Source organism: Oncorhynchus clarkii, chromosome 12 (assembly GCF_045791955.1).
Source record: "Oncorhynchus clarkii lewisi isolate Uvic-CL-2024 chromosome 12, UVic_Ocla_1.0, whole genome shotgun sequence".
Taxonomy (NCBI): domain Eukaryota; kingdom Metazoa; phylum Chordata; class Actinopteri; order Salmoniformes; family Salmonidae; genus Oncorhynchus; species Oncorhynchus clarkii.
In genome coordinates, this window is record NC_092158.1 from 70643261 (window position 1) to 70661735 (window position 18475).

Here is an 18475-nt window from a genome sequence, read left to right on the forward strand (position 1 = left end):
TATTGACCAGGGCCCTTAGTGCTCTGCTGGTGAAAAGTAGTGCACTACATAGGTAATTGGTTACCATTTAGGACTTAACCTGGGGTCTGGTACACTAGATGTATGGAGAGGTCTGTTTTGATTCAGCACTATGGCTGATGCACTACAGTTCTTCACCATTTGTACAGAATATGTACAATCTTTAGATGGTGGCCAGTTTGCTTGCGTTTTGAATTTAGGAAGCAGAGAAAAAGAAACGCGTTATATCCCATATTTTTAAACACTATCTTTTTATTAAGTAGACAAATTGAAATAAGCAATGTAGATGAATTGAAATGAAGGGGAAATAAAATATAAAAGTCAAAAGTATTTCTTTCCTCTGGTTTCATTGTGTGAATATATCTGGGATGCTATGACAATGCCGTCATTACTTGAGGCCAAGATGTATGTACTTTGCTCAGTGTGTTTAATTATTGTTTAGAATAACTAAATTCAGTAACTACTGCCTAAATGTTATTCTCTATATAAGATTCTTAAGAGACTAGGAAAAAGTGTGCATTGCCTTGTATTCTATGTTCTTGAACTTGGCCAATGATTATACATTTACATTTTTGACTGACACATTTTTCTTTTCCATTAGATGTATTTCTAGTTTCAGACTTCATTGCACCTCATTAAATGTTCTCTTGAATGAAGATGTGGAATGACTGTGATCCACACTCCTCTCTGCAAGCTTCCCCTCCCGGGAAGGCCTGCACACTCCCAAGACCTCTCCATCTGTAACGATCGTCAATAAGACCAAAGCGCAGCGGGGAAATTGTTCATATTTAATGTTCACAAAAAAAACACTCAAACAAAATGACAAACGGAGAAAACGAAAGCGCACAGTTCTGTCAGGGAATCAACTAAACAGAAAACAATCACCCACAAAACACAGGTGGGAAAAGGCTACCTAAGTATGATTCTCAATCAGAGACAACGAACGACACCTGCCTCTGATTGAGAACCATACCAGGCCAAACACATAAACACAACATAGAAAAAAGAACATAGACTACCCATCCCAACTCACGCCCTGACCAAACTAACACAAAGACATAAATAAAGGAACTAAGGTCAGAACGTGACAGTACCCCCCCCAAAGATGCGGACTCCGGCCGCAAAACCTGAACCTATAGGGGAGGGTCTGGGCGGGCGTCTGTCCGCGGTGGCGGCTCTGGCGCGGGACGTGGACCCCACTCCACCATAGTCTCGGCCCACTTAAGTGGCGCCTTGGGAGCGGCGACCCTCACCGCCGACCTCGGACTGGGGACCCTTGCCACGGGTCCTGAATGGACAGGAGATTCCGGCAGCACCAGACAGGCGGGAGACTCCGGCAGCGCCGGAGTGAAGGGCGATTCCGGCAGCGCCGGAGTGAAGGGCTCTGAGTGAAGGGCTGAAGGGAGTGAAGGGCTCTGGCAGCTCCTGACAGACGGGCGGCTCTGGCAGCTCCTGACTGACGGGCGGCTCTGGCAGCTCCTGACTGACGGGCGGCTCTGGCAGCTCCTGACTGACGGGCGGCTCTGGCAGCTCCTGACTGACGGGCGGCTCTGGCAGCTCCTGACAGACGGGCGGTTCTGGCAACTCAGGACAGACGGGCGGCTCTGGCAGCTCAGGACAGATGGGCGGACCTGGAGGGAGGAGACGGAGAGACAGCCTGGTGCGTGGGGCTGCCACAGGACCCACCAGGCTGGGGAGACCTACAGGAGGCCTGGTGCGTGGAGGAGGCACCGGATGGACCGGGCTGTGGTGGAGCACTGGAGCTCTGGTGCGCAGCCTTGGCACCACTCCTCTAGGCTGGATGACCCCTTTAGCCCGGACCCTCCAGAGTGTAGGCACAGGTTGAACCGGGCTGTGGGTGAGCACTGGAGATCTGGTGCATACCACTCGCACCTCTTCCTTAGGCTCAATACTCACATTCACCCGGCATGGGCGGAGCGCAGGCATAGGACGCACTGCACCCTCCCAGCGCCCCGGAGACACAGCACGCAGAGCCGGCGCAGGATACCCTAGGCCGAAACAACGTACTGGAGACCAAACACGCTGGGCTGGCACAACACGCCCTGGCTGGATGCCTACTCTCGCATGGCACTTGCGGGGGGATGGCCTATAGCCCACCGGGCTATGAGCACGTACTGAAGACACTGTGCGCTTGACCGCATAACACGGTGCCTGACCAGTACTGCGCTTCTTCCGGTAAGCACGAGGAGTGGGCTCAGGTCTCCAACCTGACTCTGCCACACTCCCTGTGTGCCTCCCCCAAAACATTTTTGGGGGCTGCCTCTCGTGTCTGTCGCGCTGCCGTGCTTCTTCCTCATATCGCCGCTTGGGGCGCCGATATTCCCCAGCCTGTGCCCAGGGTCCCTTTCCGTACAAAATCTCCTCCCATGTTCAGGAGTCCAGAACCCTCTGCTCCTGGTCGATACCACGCTGCTTGGTCCTTGGTTGGTGGGTGATTCTGTAACGATCGTCAATGAGACCAAAGCGCAGCGGGGAAATTGTTCATATTTAATGTTCACAAAAAAAACACTCAAACAAAATGACAAACGGTGAAAACGAAAGCGCACAGTTCTGTCAGGGAATCAACTAAACAGAAAACAATCACCCACAAAACACAGGTGGGAAAAGGCTACCTAAGTATGATTCTCAATCAGAGACAACGAAGGACGACCTGCCTCTGATTGAGAACCATACCAGGCCAAACACATAAACACAACATAGAAAAAAGAACATAGACTACCCACCCCAACTCACGCCCTGACCAAACTAACACAAAGACATAAATAAAGGAACTATGGTCAGAACGTGACACCATCATGGTTGACAGCTCACAGCTTGTGCCATCAAACCCCTGCAACTCATCCAGAACGCTGCACCTCGCCTGGTGTTCAACCGTCCCAAATCCTCCCATGTCACCCCGCTCCTCCACACACTCCACTGGCTTCCAGTCAAAGGTCGCATCCACTGCAAGACCATGGTACTTACAGTGCCTTGCGAAAGTATTCGGCCCCCTTGAACTTTGCCACATTTCAGGCTTCAAACATAAAGATATAAAATTGTATTTTTTTGTGAAGAATCAACAACAAGTGGGACACAATCATGAAGTGGAACGACATTTATTGGATATTTCAAACTTTTTTAACAAATCAAAAACTGAAAAATTGGGCGTGCAAAATTATTCAGCCCCTTTACTTTCAGTGCAGCAAACTCTCTCCAGAAGTTCAGTGAGGATCTCTGAATGATCCAATGTTGACCTAAATGACTAATGATGATAAATACAATCCACCTGTGTGTAATCAAGTCTCCGTATAAATGCACCTGCACTGTGATAGTCTCAGAGTTAAAAGCGCAGAGAGCATCATGAAGAACAAGGAACACACCAGGCAGGTCCGAGATACAGTTGTGAAGAAGTTTAAAGCCGGATTTGGATACAAAAAGATTTCCCAAGCTTTAAACATCCCAAGGAGCACTGTGCAAGCGATAATATTGAAATGGAAGGAGTATCAGACCACTGCAAATCTACCAAGACCTGGCCGTCCCTCTAAACTTTCAGCTCATACAAGGAGAAGACTGATCAGAGATGCAGCCAAGAGGCCCATGATCACTCTGGATGAACTGCAGAGATCTACAGCTGAGGTGGGAGACTCTGTCCATAGGACAACAATCAGTCGTATATTGCACAAATCTGGCCTTTATGGAAGAGTGGCAAGAAGAAAGCCATTTCTTAAAGATATCCATAAAAAGTGTTGTTTAAAGTTTGCCACAAGCCACCTGGGAGACACACCAAACATGTGGAAGAAGGTGCTCTTGTCAGATGAAACCAAAATGGAACTTTTTGGCAACAATGCAAAACGTTATGTTTGGCGTAAAAGCAACACAGCTGAACACACCATCCCCACTGTCAAACATGGTGGTGGCAGCATCATGGTTTGGGCCTGCTTTTCTTCAGCAGGGACAGGGAAGATGGTTAAAATTGATGGGAAGATGGATGGAGCCAAATACAGGACCATTCTGGAAGAAAACCTGATGGAGTCTGCAAAAGACCTGAGACTGGGACGGAGATTTGTCTTCCAACAAGACAATGATCCAAAACATAAAGCAAAATCTACAATGGAATGGTTCAAAAATAAACATATCCAGGTGTTAGAATGACCAAGTCAAAGTCCAGACCTGAATCCAATCGAGAATCTGTGGAAAGAACTGAAAACTGCTGTTCACAAATGCTCTCCATCCAACCTCACTGAGCTCGAGCTGTTTTGCAAGGAGGAATGGGAAAAAATGTCAGTCTCTCGATGTGCAAAACTGATAGAGACATACCCCAAGCGACTTACAGCTACAAAGTATTAACTTAAGGGGGCTGAATAATTTTGCACGCCCAATTTTTCAGTTTTTGATTTGTTAAAAAAGTTTGAAATATCGACATATAAATGTCGTTCCACTTCATGATTGTGTCCCACTTGTTGTTGATTCTTCACAAGAAAATACATTTTTATATCTTTATGTTTGAAGCCTGAAATGTGGCAAAAGGTTGCAAAGTTCAAGGGGGCCGAATACTTTCGCAAGGCACTGTACCTACAGAGCAGCAGGAGGAACTGCCCCTCCCTACCGTCAGGCTACGCTCAAACCCTACACCCCAAACCGAGTTGAGGTCTGAACACAACGTCTCAAACCCTACCTCCTTAGAGTATCTCAAATAATCCCACCAATAATTGAGCATAAGATCAGCATTGGGCTGCCTGTGTAAACACATCCTAAGGATGTCATAAGTACGTTTCCATTATACTGTATGTCTGTACTGCAATGGATGTGCTGAAAGAGACAATAACAGCGGTGTAGTAAAATAATATGTCACTTTATTCCACACTTTCTGCCGTTGTTCACTTAGCATTTTGTGTGGATTTTTATCTTACCGCTGGACAGACAAAATACACCTCCAGTAGGTCAGAATTCAACATCAAACATCCTAGATATTGACAGAAGGCATAAATCAGTGCCATACTACCAGGGCTAAGGCACAAAGGCAAATCATTTCATTAAATAAGAAATGTAACAACAACAATAACAGTCATACAGTATTAACAATTACAATACACCTTTCGAGGGGTTGGGTTAAATGCGGAAGACACATTTCAGTTGAAGGCGTTCAGTTGTACAACTGACTAGGTATCCCCCTTTCCCTTTCTTTTCCCTTTCCTTATGCCAAAACAGATGCACCATTTAGCTTTCAGTTCCGACATGGACAGCTCTGACCTTCAATAAGTCCTGTGTGGGTGTTTGTGTGATCTTGCTAATGGTGGAACTGTGTGCAACTGGCAATGTAAATTCTCCCTTTTGTGTTCCTTAAGCTCTGAAATGATGTGTCTGTGTGTGTTTGTATATATACACCATGGAACAATTTAATGTGTGGGGTGTACTAAATATCGTATCCTGGCATTTCTGGACGGGGTCTGGCTCTGCAGGGCTGTCCATATTCTTTGAGAGGGGATTTCAGAAGTGTTCTGCTTGGGGGAGGGGTGGTGTTCATGGTGGAGTTGGTGTTTGGGGTCAGGCTGCAGGTTCCCCAGCGTCCCCCTTGGTTTTGGGTTCCTGCCACCAGTCTGCTACGAAGGACTCCTCGTAATCTCCTATCCCCTCAAACTCAGCGTCAGGGGGGGCCGAGGGAGCAGCCACCTCCTCTGGACTCACCACACCCTGCCAAGGAACACAACGCTGAGTTACAGACATACAACAACACATCTACACTTCAAGATGAGGCTTGATTTCAGTTGGCTCAGGGATATATTTCTAGCACATTGTCATCGTTCTCACACTTTCTTTGCCTTTCTCTTGGCTCTTATTTTCTTTCCCTGTGAATCTCTCACTACTAGTGCATGCTGTCATTTTCTCTCCCTCCCTTTCTCCTTCTCTGTCCTCCTCCCCCTCTCAGGTCTAAGCTGAGGCTGTGTGGTTAGCTGGGAGGGGATGACCAGAGAAAAAAACGCATGTGGCAGGGCCTCAGAGGCCGACACCTCCCAGCTACATACCACACTCCACTGTCGGAAAACACAACACCCTTCCCTATCAATCTCAATCCCTTTCTCCATTTCTCTCTCTTCCAGCTACTGACCCTCTTTCAACCTCTATCCATCCCACTCTCTCTACAGTAGTCTCCCTCATACATCCCCTGTAGTCAGAATCAGAATCAAAGTAAACACTGTGATTGACTGGTCCCTTCCCCCCACCTCCCCCCGCTCATTTTTCAGTCACCTCCCACAAAACAAAATAGCATACCAGTTACTGTACCCAAAAATTGTTTTGCACATTGGAAATATTCTCAGCAGCCCAGAACCAAATTCTCGCCAGATTTGAAGCAAACCAGACAATTTATTACAGTTTGTTACTTCTGAGTTTGGTGCTTCTGTCCAGAATTTGTCCTGCACATAAAAACTGCTTTCCTATGTTACTTCCATCTCCACCCCTTTGCAGGCAAGCCTTACCTCATCATCTGTCTGTAGGTAGTTCAGTGCAAACTCCAGCATTTCCCTCTGCTTGGTCGTTTGGTTAAAGTACCTCAGTGCCTCCTGCGCAACAAACATGGTGCGTCAATATCATTGGTTGACTCAAGGTGCAAGGAGAGAACACAAAGATACAGTTCCAAATAGTTTTTAGCGCTAGAAAACTAAACATTTGATGCTGCTTCCCTTTGTTTTAATGCTCATTTTCCCTCCAGTCAGCATATCATGGAGTATCTACAGCACCACTAACTCCATTTGAAATTATCACCGTTTAAAAAAGGCCTATATGTTTCAGGGAGCTTTGTTGGTTTTATTTCATTGATGGCGTTGCAGCTGCTGTAAGTGCTGTACTGGTAGAGCATAACCAAGAACCTATAGGACCTAATCCTTTTCAATGAATGAATCCTTTTTAATCCACCACCTTTGTAGGGAATTGCTGCTATATATATATATGTTACAGCTTTCCTTTTCTTGGTTTGTGTGGAGCTGTGGTGCTCCATAGCATATATTAGTAAGGAAACAACAGCTAGGTCATACCCAAAATCTGAAACTATTACACATCTTGTTTGGAATCAGGTTCAGGAATGAGGTTAAACTGGGTAAGGTTTATTACCATAATTCTAGAGCAGTGGTATTCAAACTTCTTCAGCCAGAAGCCCATTTTTTCAGCCAACATTTATGGGGATCCCACCCCAAATTCTGTCACTTTTGATTTTTACATCAACAAACAACCTTTAATTCATTGCATTTTCATCTATTATCAAAATGAAAAGAAACCAATAAATACATTTACTCAATATTTTTTTCCCCTTTCTCCATGATCTTTTTCCAAAACGTTTGTATATTGTCCCATACAACAACCACAAAAATTGGCCATCCCACTGCAGTTCCCAGGGTCGCGACGCTGACTTTGAATACCACTGTTCTAGACGATGGTTCATATTAATCAGAAATGACATGTTAAGTCTTGACAGGGCACATCGGGATGCTGAGTTGGGCGTCAAGGTTATATAAAGTAATCTGGTTACTCACCGGGCGAGGCAGGAAGTGTGTCTCCTCCAGGCCCCACTGTTCTCGGTAGAAGCGGTAGTACACCATGTTCTGCTGCATCACCTGGTCGTTAGCGTCAAACAGCATGTAGCTGGCCGCACACGGAGCCGCGTTACGCACGTCGTTCACTGCACAGAGGGAGGGTGGGTCATCTGACAACTGCATAACAACCTGAATAGTTGCTGTACAATTCTGGTCATGAAATGCAAGTGCAGTAGAGTTTGGAGCTCTATCGAGGTGTGACACTTTCATGTCCTTACGTTTATAGTAGGCAAACTGGAGGTAGTGGTACATGGTAGCCACAAACTTTTCCACAAAGAAACCACCGACGTTGGGCATCAGGTTCTCCTCACACTTCACCTTACACTTCAGAACTTCTGTGTAGAGATCTGAGAGAAAGAGAGAGAGAGAGAGAGAGAGAGAGAGTGAGAGAGAGAGAAAAAGAGAGAGAGAGAGAGATTATACTGCTATGACCAGAGTCTCTGCCCTCTCAATAGGGACCATGAGTAGATGGGGGTTTGTCAGACACTCACCTGCCAGTGTAGGGTAGAAGTCTTTGTACTCTGTGACCTCATATGACCCTTCGCAGCCTGCCAGGCAGAGGTCGTACATTTTGAGGTACTCCGTAGTGGCCTGCTCCATGTCCCGAGCACTGGCACTGAAATCTCCAGAGTTATACAGTTTCACAGCCTTCAGGAACACAGGCTGGAGTACAGAAAGGACCAATCAAAGTGTTAGAGACACTAGACATGGGCTGAAAGAACAACAGCCAGGGGTCAGAAAGGACAGCACAGTTAGAGACACTAGATATGTGCTGAAGGGACAGGACATAGCACGCAGTTGCAGAACACCAAGCAACATTTGAATAGAATTCAAATCTACATTCTATTCTGAGACGTTTTTCTAACAGAGTTGTGAAAAAATACTTCAGTATGTTTCTCCGCCATTCATGTTTAGATTGAGAAAGCCATCGATAACATACTAACCAACACATATTTTCAATGAATAGTTCTAATACTGTGTTCAGATGGGACAGATGGGTTCTTCAGCAAAAGAAGGAAAGGAGCAACAACATTGAAAAAAATCATGAGAATGGCTTACCAAGAAAAACTTCCAGTGCTCTCAATCCTTTTTATGTCGAATTAGTCCTTTTGGAGATTTTTCTTGGACAGCCATTCTCATTAGTTCTAGTACTGTGCCAGGTGACGGGTATCAGAGCTAGTTGTGATGTGTATGGGGGCTGGTTGTGAGCTGACCTCACACTGACCTCGTAGGGACGCTCCTCGTGGTCGATGAGGTACTCGTCCAGCTCAAACAGCGTCTTGTAGTAGTTCATGTTCTTGGAGATAAAGGGGTCTTCTGGGTTCTTCTGGAGGAACGTGTGGGCCGCTGACACGGCCCTCTCTATGTTGTTTAACTGTGGGAGAGAGGAGATACAGAATGTATCATCATTATTGTTATGGGTCATATAGGGTCCAGTAGTCTTGGTTGGTTGCTCTTGGCTCTCTGATACTTAGTGTCATCGTTGGATGACTTCTAAAGACACTCTCTCTCTCGTTCTAACGAATGCCTAGCTGAAGCAAGGGGTTCTCTACATGCAGCAGGTCTTGCTAACACTAGTTAGTCCTTAGAATAGCATGGCTTCTAACCTCAAATCACCTCACCAACTGCTAAGAGGTGTGCTTCAGCCACTGTCTCAATATGGCTCTAAGGCATGTGCTGAAATGATTAACTGTCAATCAACACTTTTGTCGGTAAGAAGAATACTGTATGCCTATATTCAAAGATTACTATGTGGTAGCTAAGCCTGGCAATTGTCAAGAACCCATGGTGTATAGATTCAAACTGTGACCTTGGTCTGTCTTATGGAGGAGGGTTTTTGGAATACTGCTATATATCTGAACAAGTGAAGAAACGGAAAAATGCTCTCAACAGAGCCATGAGATCACCGTTTGGCTGACACTAATGCCTGGAACACCTATGAGAACGTCTGGATGTGAATAGCATCGAATAGTCCCCGCAATATGCAACTTTTCAGGAAAGTCAGGAACCAATATACACAGTCAGTTAGGAAAGCAATAGGCTGGCTAGCTTTTTCAAACAGAAGTTTGCATCTTGCAGCACTAATTCCAAAAGGTTTTGGGACACTGTAAAGTCCATGGAGAATAAGAGCACCTCCTCCCAGGTTCCCACTGCACTGAGGCTGGGAAACACTGTCATCACCGATAAATCCACGATAATTGAGAATTTTAATAAGCATTTCTCTACGGCTGGCCATGCTTCCCCCACCCCCTCTCTTCCTAAAATTATCCGCGGCCATGGTTGCAACCCCTATTACTAGTCTGTTCAACCTCTCTATCGTATCGTCTGAGATTCCTAAAGATTGGAAAGCGGCCGCGGTCATCCCCCTCTTCAAAGGGGGACCCAAACTGTTACGGACCTACAGTTGAAGTCGGAAGTTTACATACACCTTAGCCAAATACATTTAAACTCTGTTTTTCACAATTCCTGACATTTAATCCTAGTAAAAATTCCCTGTCTTAGGTCAGTCAGGATCACCGCATTAAGAATATGAAATGTCAGCTTTTTCAGCTTTTATTTCTTTCATCACATTCCCAGTGGGTCAGAAGTTTACATACACTCAATTACTATTTGGTAGCATTACCTTTAAATAGTTTAGCTTGGGACAAACGTTTCGGGTAGCCTTCCACAAGCTTCCCACAATAAGCTGGGTGAATTTTGGCCCATTCCTCCTGACAGAGGTGTAACTGAGTCAGGTTTGTAGGCCTCCTTGCTCGCACGCGCTTTTTCAGTTCTCCCTACAAATTTTCTATAGGATTAAGATCAGGGCTTTGTGATGGCCACTCCTTTACCTTGACTTTGTTTTCCTTAAGCCATTTTGCAATAACTTTGGAAGTATGCTTGGGGTCATTGTCCATTTGGAAGACCCATTTGCGACCAAGATTTAACTTCCCGACTGATGTCTTGAGATGTTGCTTCAATATATCCACATAATTCTGCTTCCTCATGATGCCGTCTGAAGTGCACCAGACCCTGCTGCAGCAAAGCACCAGACCCTGCTGCAGCAAAGCACCAGACCCTGCTGCAGCAAAGCACCAGACCCTGCTGCAGCAAAGCACCAGACCCTGCTGCAGCAAAACACCAGACCCTGCTGCAGCAAAGCACCAGACCCTGCTGCAGCAAAGCACCCCCACAACATGATGCTGCCACCCCCGTGCTTCACGGTTGGGATGGTGTTCTTTGTCTTGCAAGCCTCCCCCTTTTTCCTCCAACCATAACGATGGTCATTATGGCCAAACTGTTCTACTTTTGTCTCATCGGGCCAGAGGACATTTCTCCAAAAAGTACAATCTTTGTCCCCATGTGCAGTTTCAAACCGTAGTCTGGTTTTTTTATGGCGGTTTTGGAGCAGTGGCTTCTTCCTTGCTGAGCGGCCTTACAGGTTATGTCGATATAGCACTCATTTTACTGTGGATATAGATACTTTTGTACCTGTTTCCTCCAACATCTTCACAAGGTCCTTTGCTGTTGTTCTGGGATTGATTCGCACTTTTCGCACCAAAGTACATTCATCTCTAAGAGACAGAACGCGTCTCCTTCTTGAGCGGTATGACGGCTGGGTGGTCCCATGGTGTTTATACTTGCATACTATTGTTTGTATAGATGAGCGTGGTACCTTCAGGCGTTTGGAAATTGCTCCCAAGGATGAACCAGACTTGTGGAGTCTACAATTGTTTTTCTGTGGTCTTGGCTGATTTCTTTTGATATTTCCATTCTTACAAGCAAAGAGCCACTGAGTTTGAAGGTAGGCCTTGAAATACATCCACATGTACACCTCCAATTGACTCAAATGATGTCAATTAGCCCATCAGAAGCTTCTAAAGCCATGACATCATTTTCTGGAATTTTCCAAGCTGTTTAAATGCACAGTCAATATGTAAACTTCTGACCCACTGGAATTGTGATACAGTGAATGATAAGTGAAATAATCTGTCTGTAAACAATTGTTGGAAAAATTACTTGTGTCATGCACAAAGTTGATGTCCTAACCGACTTGCCAAAACTATAGTTTGTTAACAAGAAATTTGTGGACTGGTTGAAAAACGAGTTTTAATGACTCCAACCTAAGTGTATGTAAACTTCTGACTTGAACTGTATATCCATCCTGCCCTGCCTTTCTAAACTCTTTGAAAGCCAAGTGAACAAACAGATCACCGACCATTTAGAATCCCACCGTACCTTCTCCGCTATTCAATCCGGTTTCCGAGCTGGTCACAGATGCACCTCAGCCACGCTCAAGGTCTTCAACGATATCATAACCATCATCGATTAAAAGACACTACTGTGCAGCTGTCTTCATCGACCTGACCAAGGCTTTCGACTCTGCCAATCATTGTATTCTTATCGGCAGACTCAACAGCCTTGGTTTCTCTAATGACTGCCTCGTATGCCTCACTAACTACTTCTCAGATAGAATTCAATGTGTCAAATCGGAGGGCCTGTTGTCCAGACCTCTGGCAGTCTCTATGGGGGTGCCACAGGGTTCAATTCTTGGGCCGACTCTTTTCTCTGTATATATCAATAATGTTGCTCTTGCTGCAGGTGATTCTTTGATCCACCTCTACACAGACAACAACATTCTGTATACATCTGGCCCTTCTTTGAACACTGTGATAACAAACCTCCAAACGCGCTTCAATGCCATACATCACTCCTTCCGTGGCCTCCAACTGCCCTTTAATGCTAGTAAAACGAAATGCATGCTCTTCAACCGATCGCTGACCGCACCAGCCTGCCCGACTAGCATCACTACTCTGGACGGTTTGGACTTAGAATATGTGGACAACTATAAATACCTAGGTGTCTGGCTAGACTGTAAACTCTCCTTCCAGACTCATATTAAGAATCTCCAATCCAAAATTAAATCTAGAATTGGCTTCCTATTTCGCAACAAAGCCTCCTTCACTCATGCTGCCAAACATACCCTCGTAAAACGGACTATCCTACCCATCCTTGACTTCTGCAATGTCAATTACAAAATAGCCTCCAACACTCTACTCAGCAAATTGGATTCAGTCTATCACAGTGTCATCCTTTATGTCACCAAAGCCCCATATACCACCCACCACTGCGACCTGTATGCTCTCGTTGGCTGGTCCTCGCTACATATTCATCTCCAAACCCACTGGCTTCAGGTCATAAGTCTTTGCTTGGTAAAGCTCCGCCTTGTCTCAGCTCACTGGTCACCATAGCAATGCCCACCCCTAGCACACGCTCCAGCAGGTATATTTCACTGGTTATCCCCAAAGCCAACACCTTCTTTGGACGCCTTTCCTTCCAGTTCTCTGACTTCAAGCATCTGTCACGACGTCCCACGAAGTCGGTCCCTCTCCTTGTTCGGGCGGCGTTCGGCGGTCGACGTCACCGGCTTTCTAGCCACCACCGATCCACTTTTCATTTTCCATTTGTTCTGTTGTTGTCTTATCACACCTGGCTTCACTCACCAATCACTTGTTTATTATTTAACCCTCTGTTCCCCATGTTGTATTTGTGAGTGATTGTTATTGTTACGTGGATTATTGTCAGGCGTTGCACTTTTGTTTTAGACCGTGTTTTTGGCACTTGTATGTGTTATGTGCTGTCATTTGGTAACCGGTATTAAAGTGCGCCTGTTTATTTTACTCCGCTCTCCTGCACTTGACTTTGCCTCCCATATACACGCATTACATAATCACTCACCTCAAGAATGGAGTCAGCAGGAGCAGACGCCATCCCAGTTGCAGTGGAGGAGTGCGTTCAGCAGCACACGACCATGTTGCAATGTCTAGGCACAGCCATGGATCGCATGCTGCAGACTATGGATCGTTGGGAGAGAGGAGGAGGTTTTTCAGTGTCTCCACCAGATCCACTACAACAGGTAGCTGGGAATTCTTTTTGACCGTTCATTTGCTCATAGTTTAGGGATTTCCCTTGTTCCTGTGGATATGCCATTCCCTGTGCACACCCTAGATAGTCGACCATTAGGGTCAGGGCTGATTAGGGAGGCCACCGCTCCACTTGACATGGTTACACAAGAGAGTCATGGGGAGAGAATCAGTCTCTTCCTTATTGATTCTCCTGCGTTTCCCGTGGTGCTGGGCTTACCCTGGTTGACCTGTCATGACCCCACTATTTCGTGGCAACAGAGGGCTTTCAAGGGGTGGTCACGAGAGTGCTCAGGGAGGTGTGTGGGGGTTTCCATCAGTGAGATAACGGTGAAAAGTCCAGACCAGGTCTCCACCCTGCGCATCCCCTCAGAATATGTCGATTTGGCTCTCGCCTTCTGTAAGAAGAGGGCGACTAAATTACCACCTCATCGACGGGGGGATTGTGCGATAAATCTCCTGGTAGACGCAGCACTTCCCAGGAGTCACATGTATCCTCTGTCACAGGAGGAGACGGTGGCTATGGAAACATATGTCTCCGAATCCCTGGGGCAGTGATACATTCGGCCCTACACTTCACCTGCCACCTCAAGTTTATTTTTTGTGAAGAAGAAGAATGGGGGTCTGCGGCCGTCTATTGACTGTTGAGGGATCAATCAGATCAATCAGATCAGCTACCGGCTGCCTCTCATCACCAGTGCGATTCAGTCAATGCACGGGGCGCACTTCTTCACAAAATTGGATCTCAGGAGCGCTTACAACCTGGTGTGTATCCAGGAGGGGGATGAGTGGAAGACGGCATTTAGTACCACCTCAGGGCACTATGAGTACCTCGTCATGCCGTACGGGTTGATGAATGCTCCATCAGTCTTCCAGGCCTTTGTTGAAGAGATTTTCCGGGACCTGCACGAGCAGGGTCTATTGGTGTATATCGACGACATTCTGATATACTCCGCTACACTCGCCGAGCATGTGTCCCTGGTGCGCAGGATGCTTGGTCGACTATTGGAGCATGACTTGTACGTCAAGGCTGAGAAATGTCTGTTCTTCCAACAGTTCGACTCCTTCTTAGGGTACCACATTTCCACGTCAGGGGTGGAGATGGAGAGCGACTGCATTTCAGCCGTGCGTAATTGGTCGACACCCACCACGATAAAGGAAGTGCAGCAGTTTCTGGGGTATCCCAACTACTACCGGAGGTTTATCCAGGGTTTTGGTCAGGTAGCAGCTCCCATTACCTCACTGCTGAAGGGGGGACCGGTGTGGCTGCAGTGGTCGGCTGAGGCGGACAGGGCTTTTGGTCACCTGAAGGCTCTGTTTACCTTGGCTCCCGTGCTGGCTCATCCGGTTCCCTCTTTGGCGTTTATAGTGGAGGTGGACGCCACCAAAGCTCCGCCCCTGTGCTTTCTTTCGAAGTAGCTCAGCCTGGCGGAGCGAAACTATGATGTGGGGGACCGGGAGCTGTTGGCTGTTGTCACACTCCCATACTTCCGTCCTCTTGCCTGGTGGCACCGGTGGTGTGGGAGCTGGACGCGGACATCGAGCGGGCGTTACGCACAGAGCCCACTCCCCCCAGTGTCCAGCTGGGCGCCTGTACGTTCCGTCTACTGTCCGCGACCGTCTGATCTATTGGGCCCACACGTCACCCTCCTCTGGTCATCCTGGCATCGGTCGGACGGTGCGTTGCCTTAGTGGGAAGTACTGGTGGCCCACCTTGGCCAAGGACATGAGGGTTTATGTTTCCTCCTGCTCGGTGTGCGCCCAGTGCAAGGCTCCCAGGCACCTGCCCAGAGGGAAATTACAACCCCTACCCGTTCCACAATGGCCGTTGTCGGTGGACTTGTCGGTGGACTATCTGACTATCTCCCTCACAGGGCAACACCATGATCCTGGTCATTGTGGATCGTTTTTCTAAGTCCGTGAGTCGGGAAAAAACTAAAAGCGAGCGCCGACCGTCACCGCAGCGAGGCCCCGGTGTTCGCACCAGGGGACAGGGTCTGACTCTCGACCCAAAACCTGCCCCTCCGCCTGCTCTGTCGGAAGCTGGTTCCGCGGTTTGTGGGGCCATTTAAATTCCTGAGGAGACTGAACAAGGTATGTTATAGATTACAGCTTCCCCCAGATTACCGTATTAATCCCTCGTTCCATGTGTCTCTCCTCAGGCCGGTGGTGGCTGGTCCACTCCAGGAAGCTGAGGTGCAGGAGGTTCCTCCGCCTCCACTGGACATCTAGGGGGCCCCAGCGTATGCTGTTCGAGCCATCCTGGACTCAAGGCGTCGGGCGAGGGGCCTTCATTACCTCGTGGTGTGGAAGGGGTACAGAGCGATGCTGGGTGCCGGTGGAGGACGTCCTGGACCCTTTGATGCTGCGGGATTTCCACCGTCTCCATCCAGATCGCCCTGCGCCTCGTTCTTGGGGTCGTCCCCGAGGTCAGTGTCGATGCGCTGCTGGAGCTGCGCATACTGTCACGACTTCCGCCGAAGTCGGTCCCTCTCCTTGTTTGGGCGGCGTTTGGCGGTCAACGTCACCGGCTTTCTAGTCACCACCGATCCACTTTTCATTTTCCAATTGTTCAGTCTTTGTCTTATCACACCTGGCTTCACTCACCAATCACTTGTTTATTATTTAACCCTCTGTTCCCCATGTTGTATTTGTATTTGTTATGTGGATTATTGTCAAGCGTTGCACGTTTGTTTTAGACCGTGTTTTTGGCACTTGTATGTGTTATGTGCTGTGATTTGGTAACCGGTATTAAAGTGCGCCTGTTTATTTTACTCCGCTCTCCTGCACTTGACTTCGCCTCCCATATACACGCATTACAGCATCAGCTGTCAGAGCAGCTTACCGGCTGCAGCTGTACACAGCCCATCTGTAAATAGCCCATCCAACCAACTACCTACCTCATCCCATATTTGTTTTTGTTTTTCTGCTCTTTTGCACACCAGTATTTCTACTTGCACATCTTTCTTTTGATCTGCACATTTTTCTACTGTGTTATTGACTGTATGTTTGTTTATCCCATGTGTAATTCTGTGCTGTTGTTTCTCTCCTACTGCTTTTGCTTTATCTTGATCAGGTCGCAGTTGTAAATGAGAATGTGTTCTCAACTGGCCTACCTGGTTAAATAAAGGTGAAATAAAAAGATAAATAAAAAATCGAGACAGATGCTGCGAGCATCCAGAGGTGATGACCTGAGAAGATGCTTTCCAATGGAGGAGTGGGCTTGCCTGAGGAAAGATTCCAATTATAACACTCACGTGTGCGCACAGGCCACAGAAATTGTTGCACACATATATTTTATGCACATTCCAATGGCACGAGTGTTTGGCTTACTTTCACTTCAAAAGTAAATCCTCTTTATTTTGCCACGGGGAACACTGTTGATTTGCCTGCTTGGTATTCTGCATCATAGGCCTACGTGTGGTGTTCGCTTTGGTAGAAAATAATAAGACGACTGTTCTTATTGGGGGACCGTTTAACGGGGCGCTGTTAGAGAGACGTGGCATGTGTGTTCAACTACTGAGTTTGTAGCATTCTCAACAGGTGGGCTGAGGAAAGTCTGGGAAAAACTTTATTGTTTCACGCTTGTGTCACAGTCTTGCTCATGGAAAACAAGCTACTATATGATATTTCATTCGAAGTATGAGGCTATGACAGTGGCCTATGTAAATATCGTCCTATTACACATTAGATACTCATATCGTGTAATAGGTGTGCCAGGACAGGTTGTTACAATTATATGATAATATTAGAATTAAGAATGTATTCCACATATGCTAAGATTCTTACAAATAGGCCTATTATCTACTAAAGGGAACAACCACTGTGACCATGTCGACCGTTATTTGTAAACCGTTATTTGGATATCTTACCCTAAATGTATTTAATGTCCACCCATTCAGCAGAATAACTCTTCGATCTCACCTGGTAGTAAGCATATTGTATGTACCGGTAGGGTATCCTCTTTTCAAAAGCTTCCAGAACATCCCTCTTTGGGTAGGCTACTGTAAACACTGGAAATGTTGTTTTGCACGTTTTAAGGCACGAAGCTCGGAGTAAGAAATGCTGCATGATGCGGAGACTGCAGTCCGCGAAGAGGGTATCATTGTCCCGACTGACAGTGCTACAGTTCTGGCTGCAAAACGCTTCGCTGTCTTTCAGGAGCCGGTGAAGACGCAAACTCAATTCCATGTACTTGATGCTGTCCCTCCAGTTCTGCGCTCCATACTGGTCTAGAGCATGTCCATAAGCAGATTCAAGTGGCATTAGATCGTTATGTGGGAAACTCTTGAAGCTATATTTCTCATACTGGGCTTCGACCAGAAGCGGCGCGACCAAAACTACACAGAAACAAAATAAAAGCCGGGTTTCTTTAACGTTTGTAGGGGCCATTATGCTTATTCTCATGCCCTCCGTTTCTCCAACCAAACACGAATTTCTCCAGGGTTTTCTTCACCAGTGAATGGTCATGTCTGTTTGCACGTACAGAGCCTTGGAGAGACGGAGAGGAGGGGACAGAAAAGTCAGGGTTCCTCTGCAATAGTTTCACAGGGAGTCAGTCGGAGGCAGTGATTTCGGGTTTAGATTAGCCCCTGGGTCATAACGCCCTCATGATTTTGGTTAAATGACATTGACCAAGTTACTGGAAAATACAACAAAACTTATGTTTTGCATTTTGATGGGCCGATGGTAGGCCCTACATTATTTAAAAAAATTCAAATTATAAATATATACATGGAGGAAATACATATGTGGAGGAATTGAACACACTGTAAAATATGTAAATATAGCATATGTGTGGTGGTCTAATAAGGAATATGCTATTATTTCCATATTTAAACATCTAAAGCAAATACTTTTTCACAGATTCGACAACTCTTCATTGTTGTTTTTTGCATGGGTAGGTTTGTTGGATCTACGAACATTCCAGCAAGCATGTTGGAACATCGCATGCCAGATGAGATGGTC

General features: G+C 46.6%; 1 protein-coding gene across 2 annotated transcripts; it reads right to left on the minus strand.

Annotated features, from left to right (window-relative positions):
• Positions 1-4851: 4851 nt before the first annotated feature.
• Positions 4852-18067, minus strand: LOC139421159 (endoplasmic reticulum protein SC65-like). Of its 2 annotated transcripts, none has more exons than XM_071171767.1 (7): positions 17432-18067; positions 8830-8979; positions 8096-8267; positions 7823-7951; positions 7545-7690; positions 6495-6578; positions 4852-5709 (listed from the first exon to the last, which is right to left on the minus strand). In XM_071171767.1, exons 1-7 carry the CDS (start codon positions 17912-17914, stop codon positions 5563-5565), a joined length of 1311 nt encoding a protein of 436 aa, XP_071027868.1. In that variant the 5' UTR covers positions 17915-18067; the 3' UTR covers positions 4852-5562. The 2 variants fall into 2 exon arrangements, with proteins under 2 accessions (XP_071027868.1, XP_071027869.1); XM_071171768.1 differs by lacking the exon at positions 17432-18067 and adding an exon at positions 13323-13472 and having other exon boundaries at positions 5336-5709.
• Positions 18068-18475: the final 408 nt, after the last annotated feature.

Bases quoted from the DNA above. Each gene is read 5' to 3' on its own strand.
- LOC139421159 (XM_071171767.1), bottom strand. From the start codon at position 17,914: ATGAGAATAAGCATAATGGCCCCTACAAACGTTAAAGAAACCCGGCTT. The intron at 8,268-8,829 runs GTCAGTGTGAGG...TCTGTACTCCAG, and splicing joins ACGAGGAGCGTCCCTACGAG to CCTGTGTTCCTGAAGGCTGT. The intron at 6,579-7,544 runs GTGAGTAACCAG...TTTGTTGCGCAG, and splicing joins CACACTTCCTGCCTCGCCCG to GAGGCACTGAGGTACTTTAA.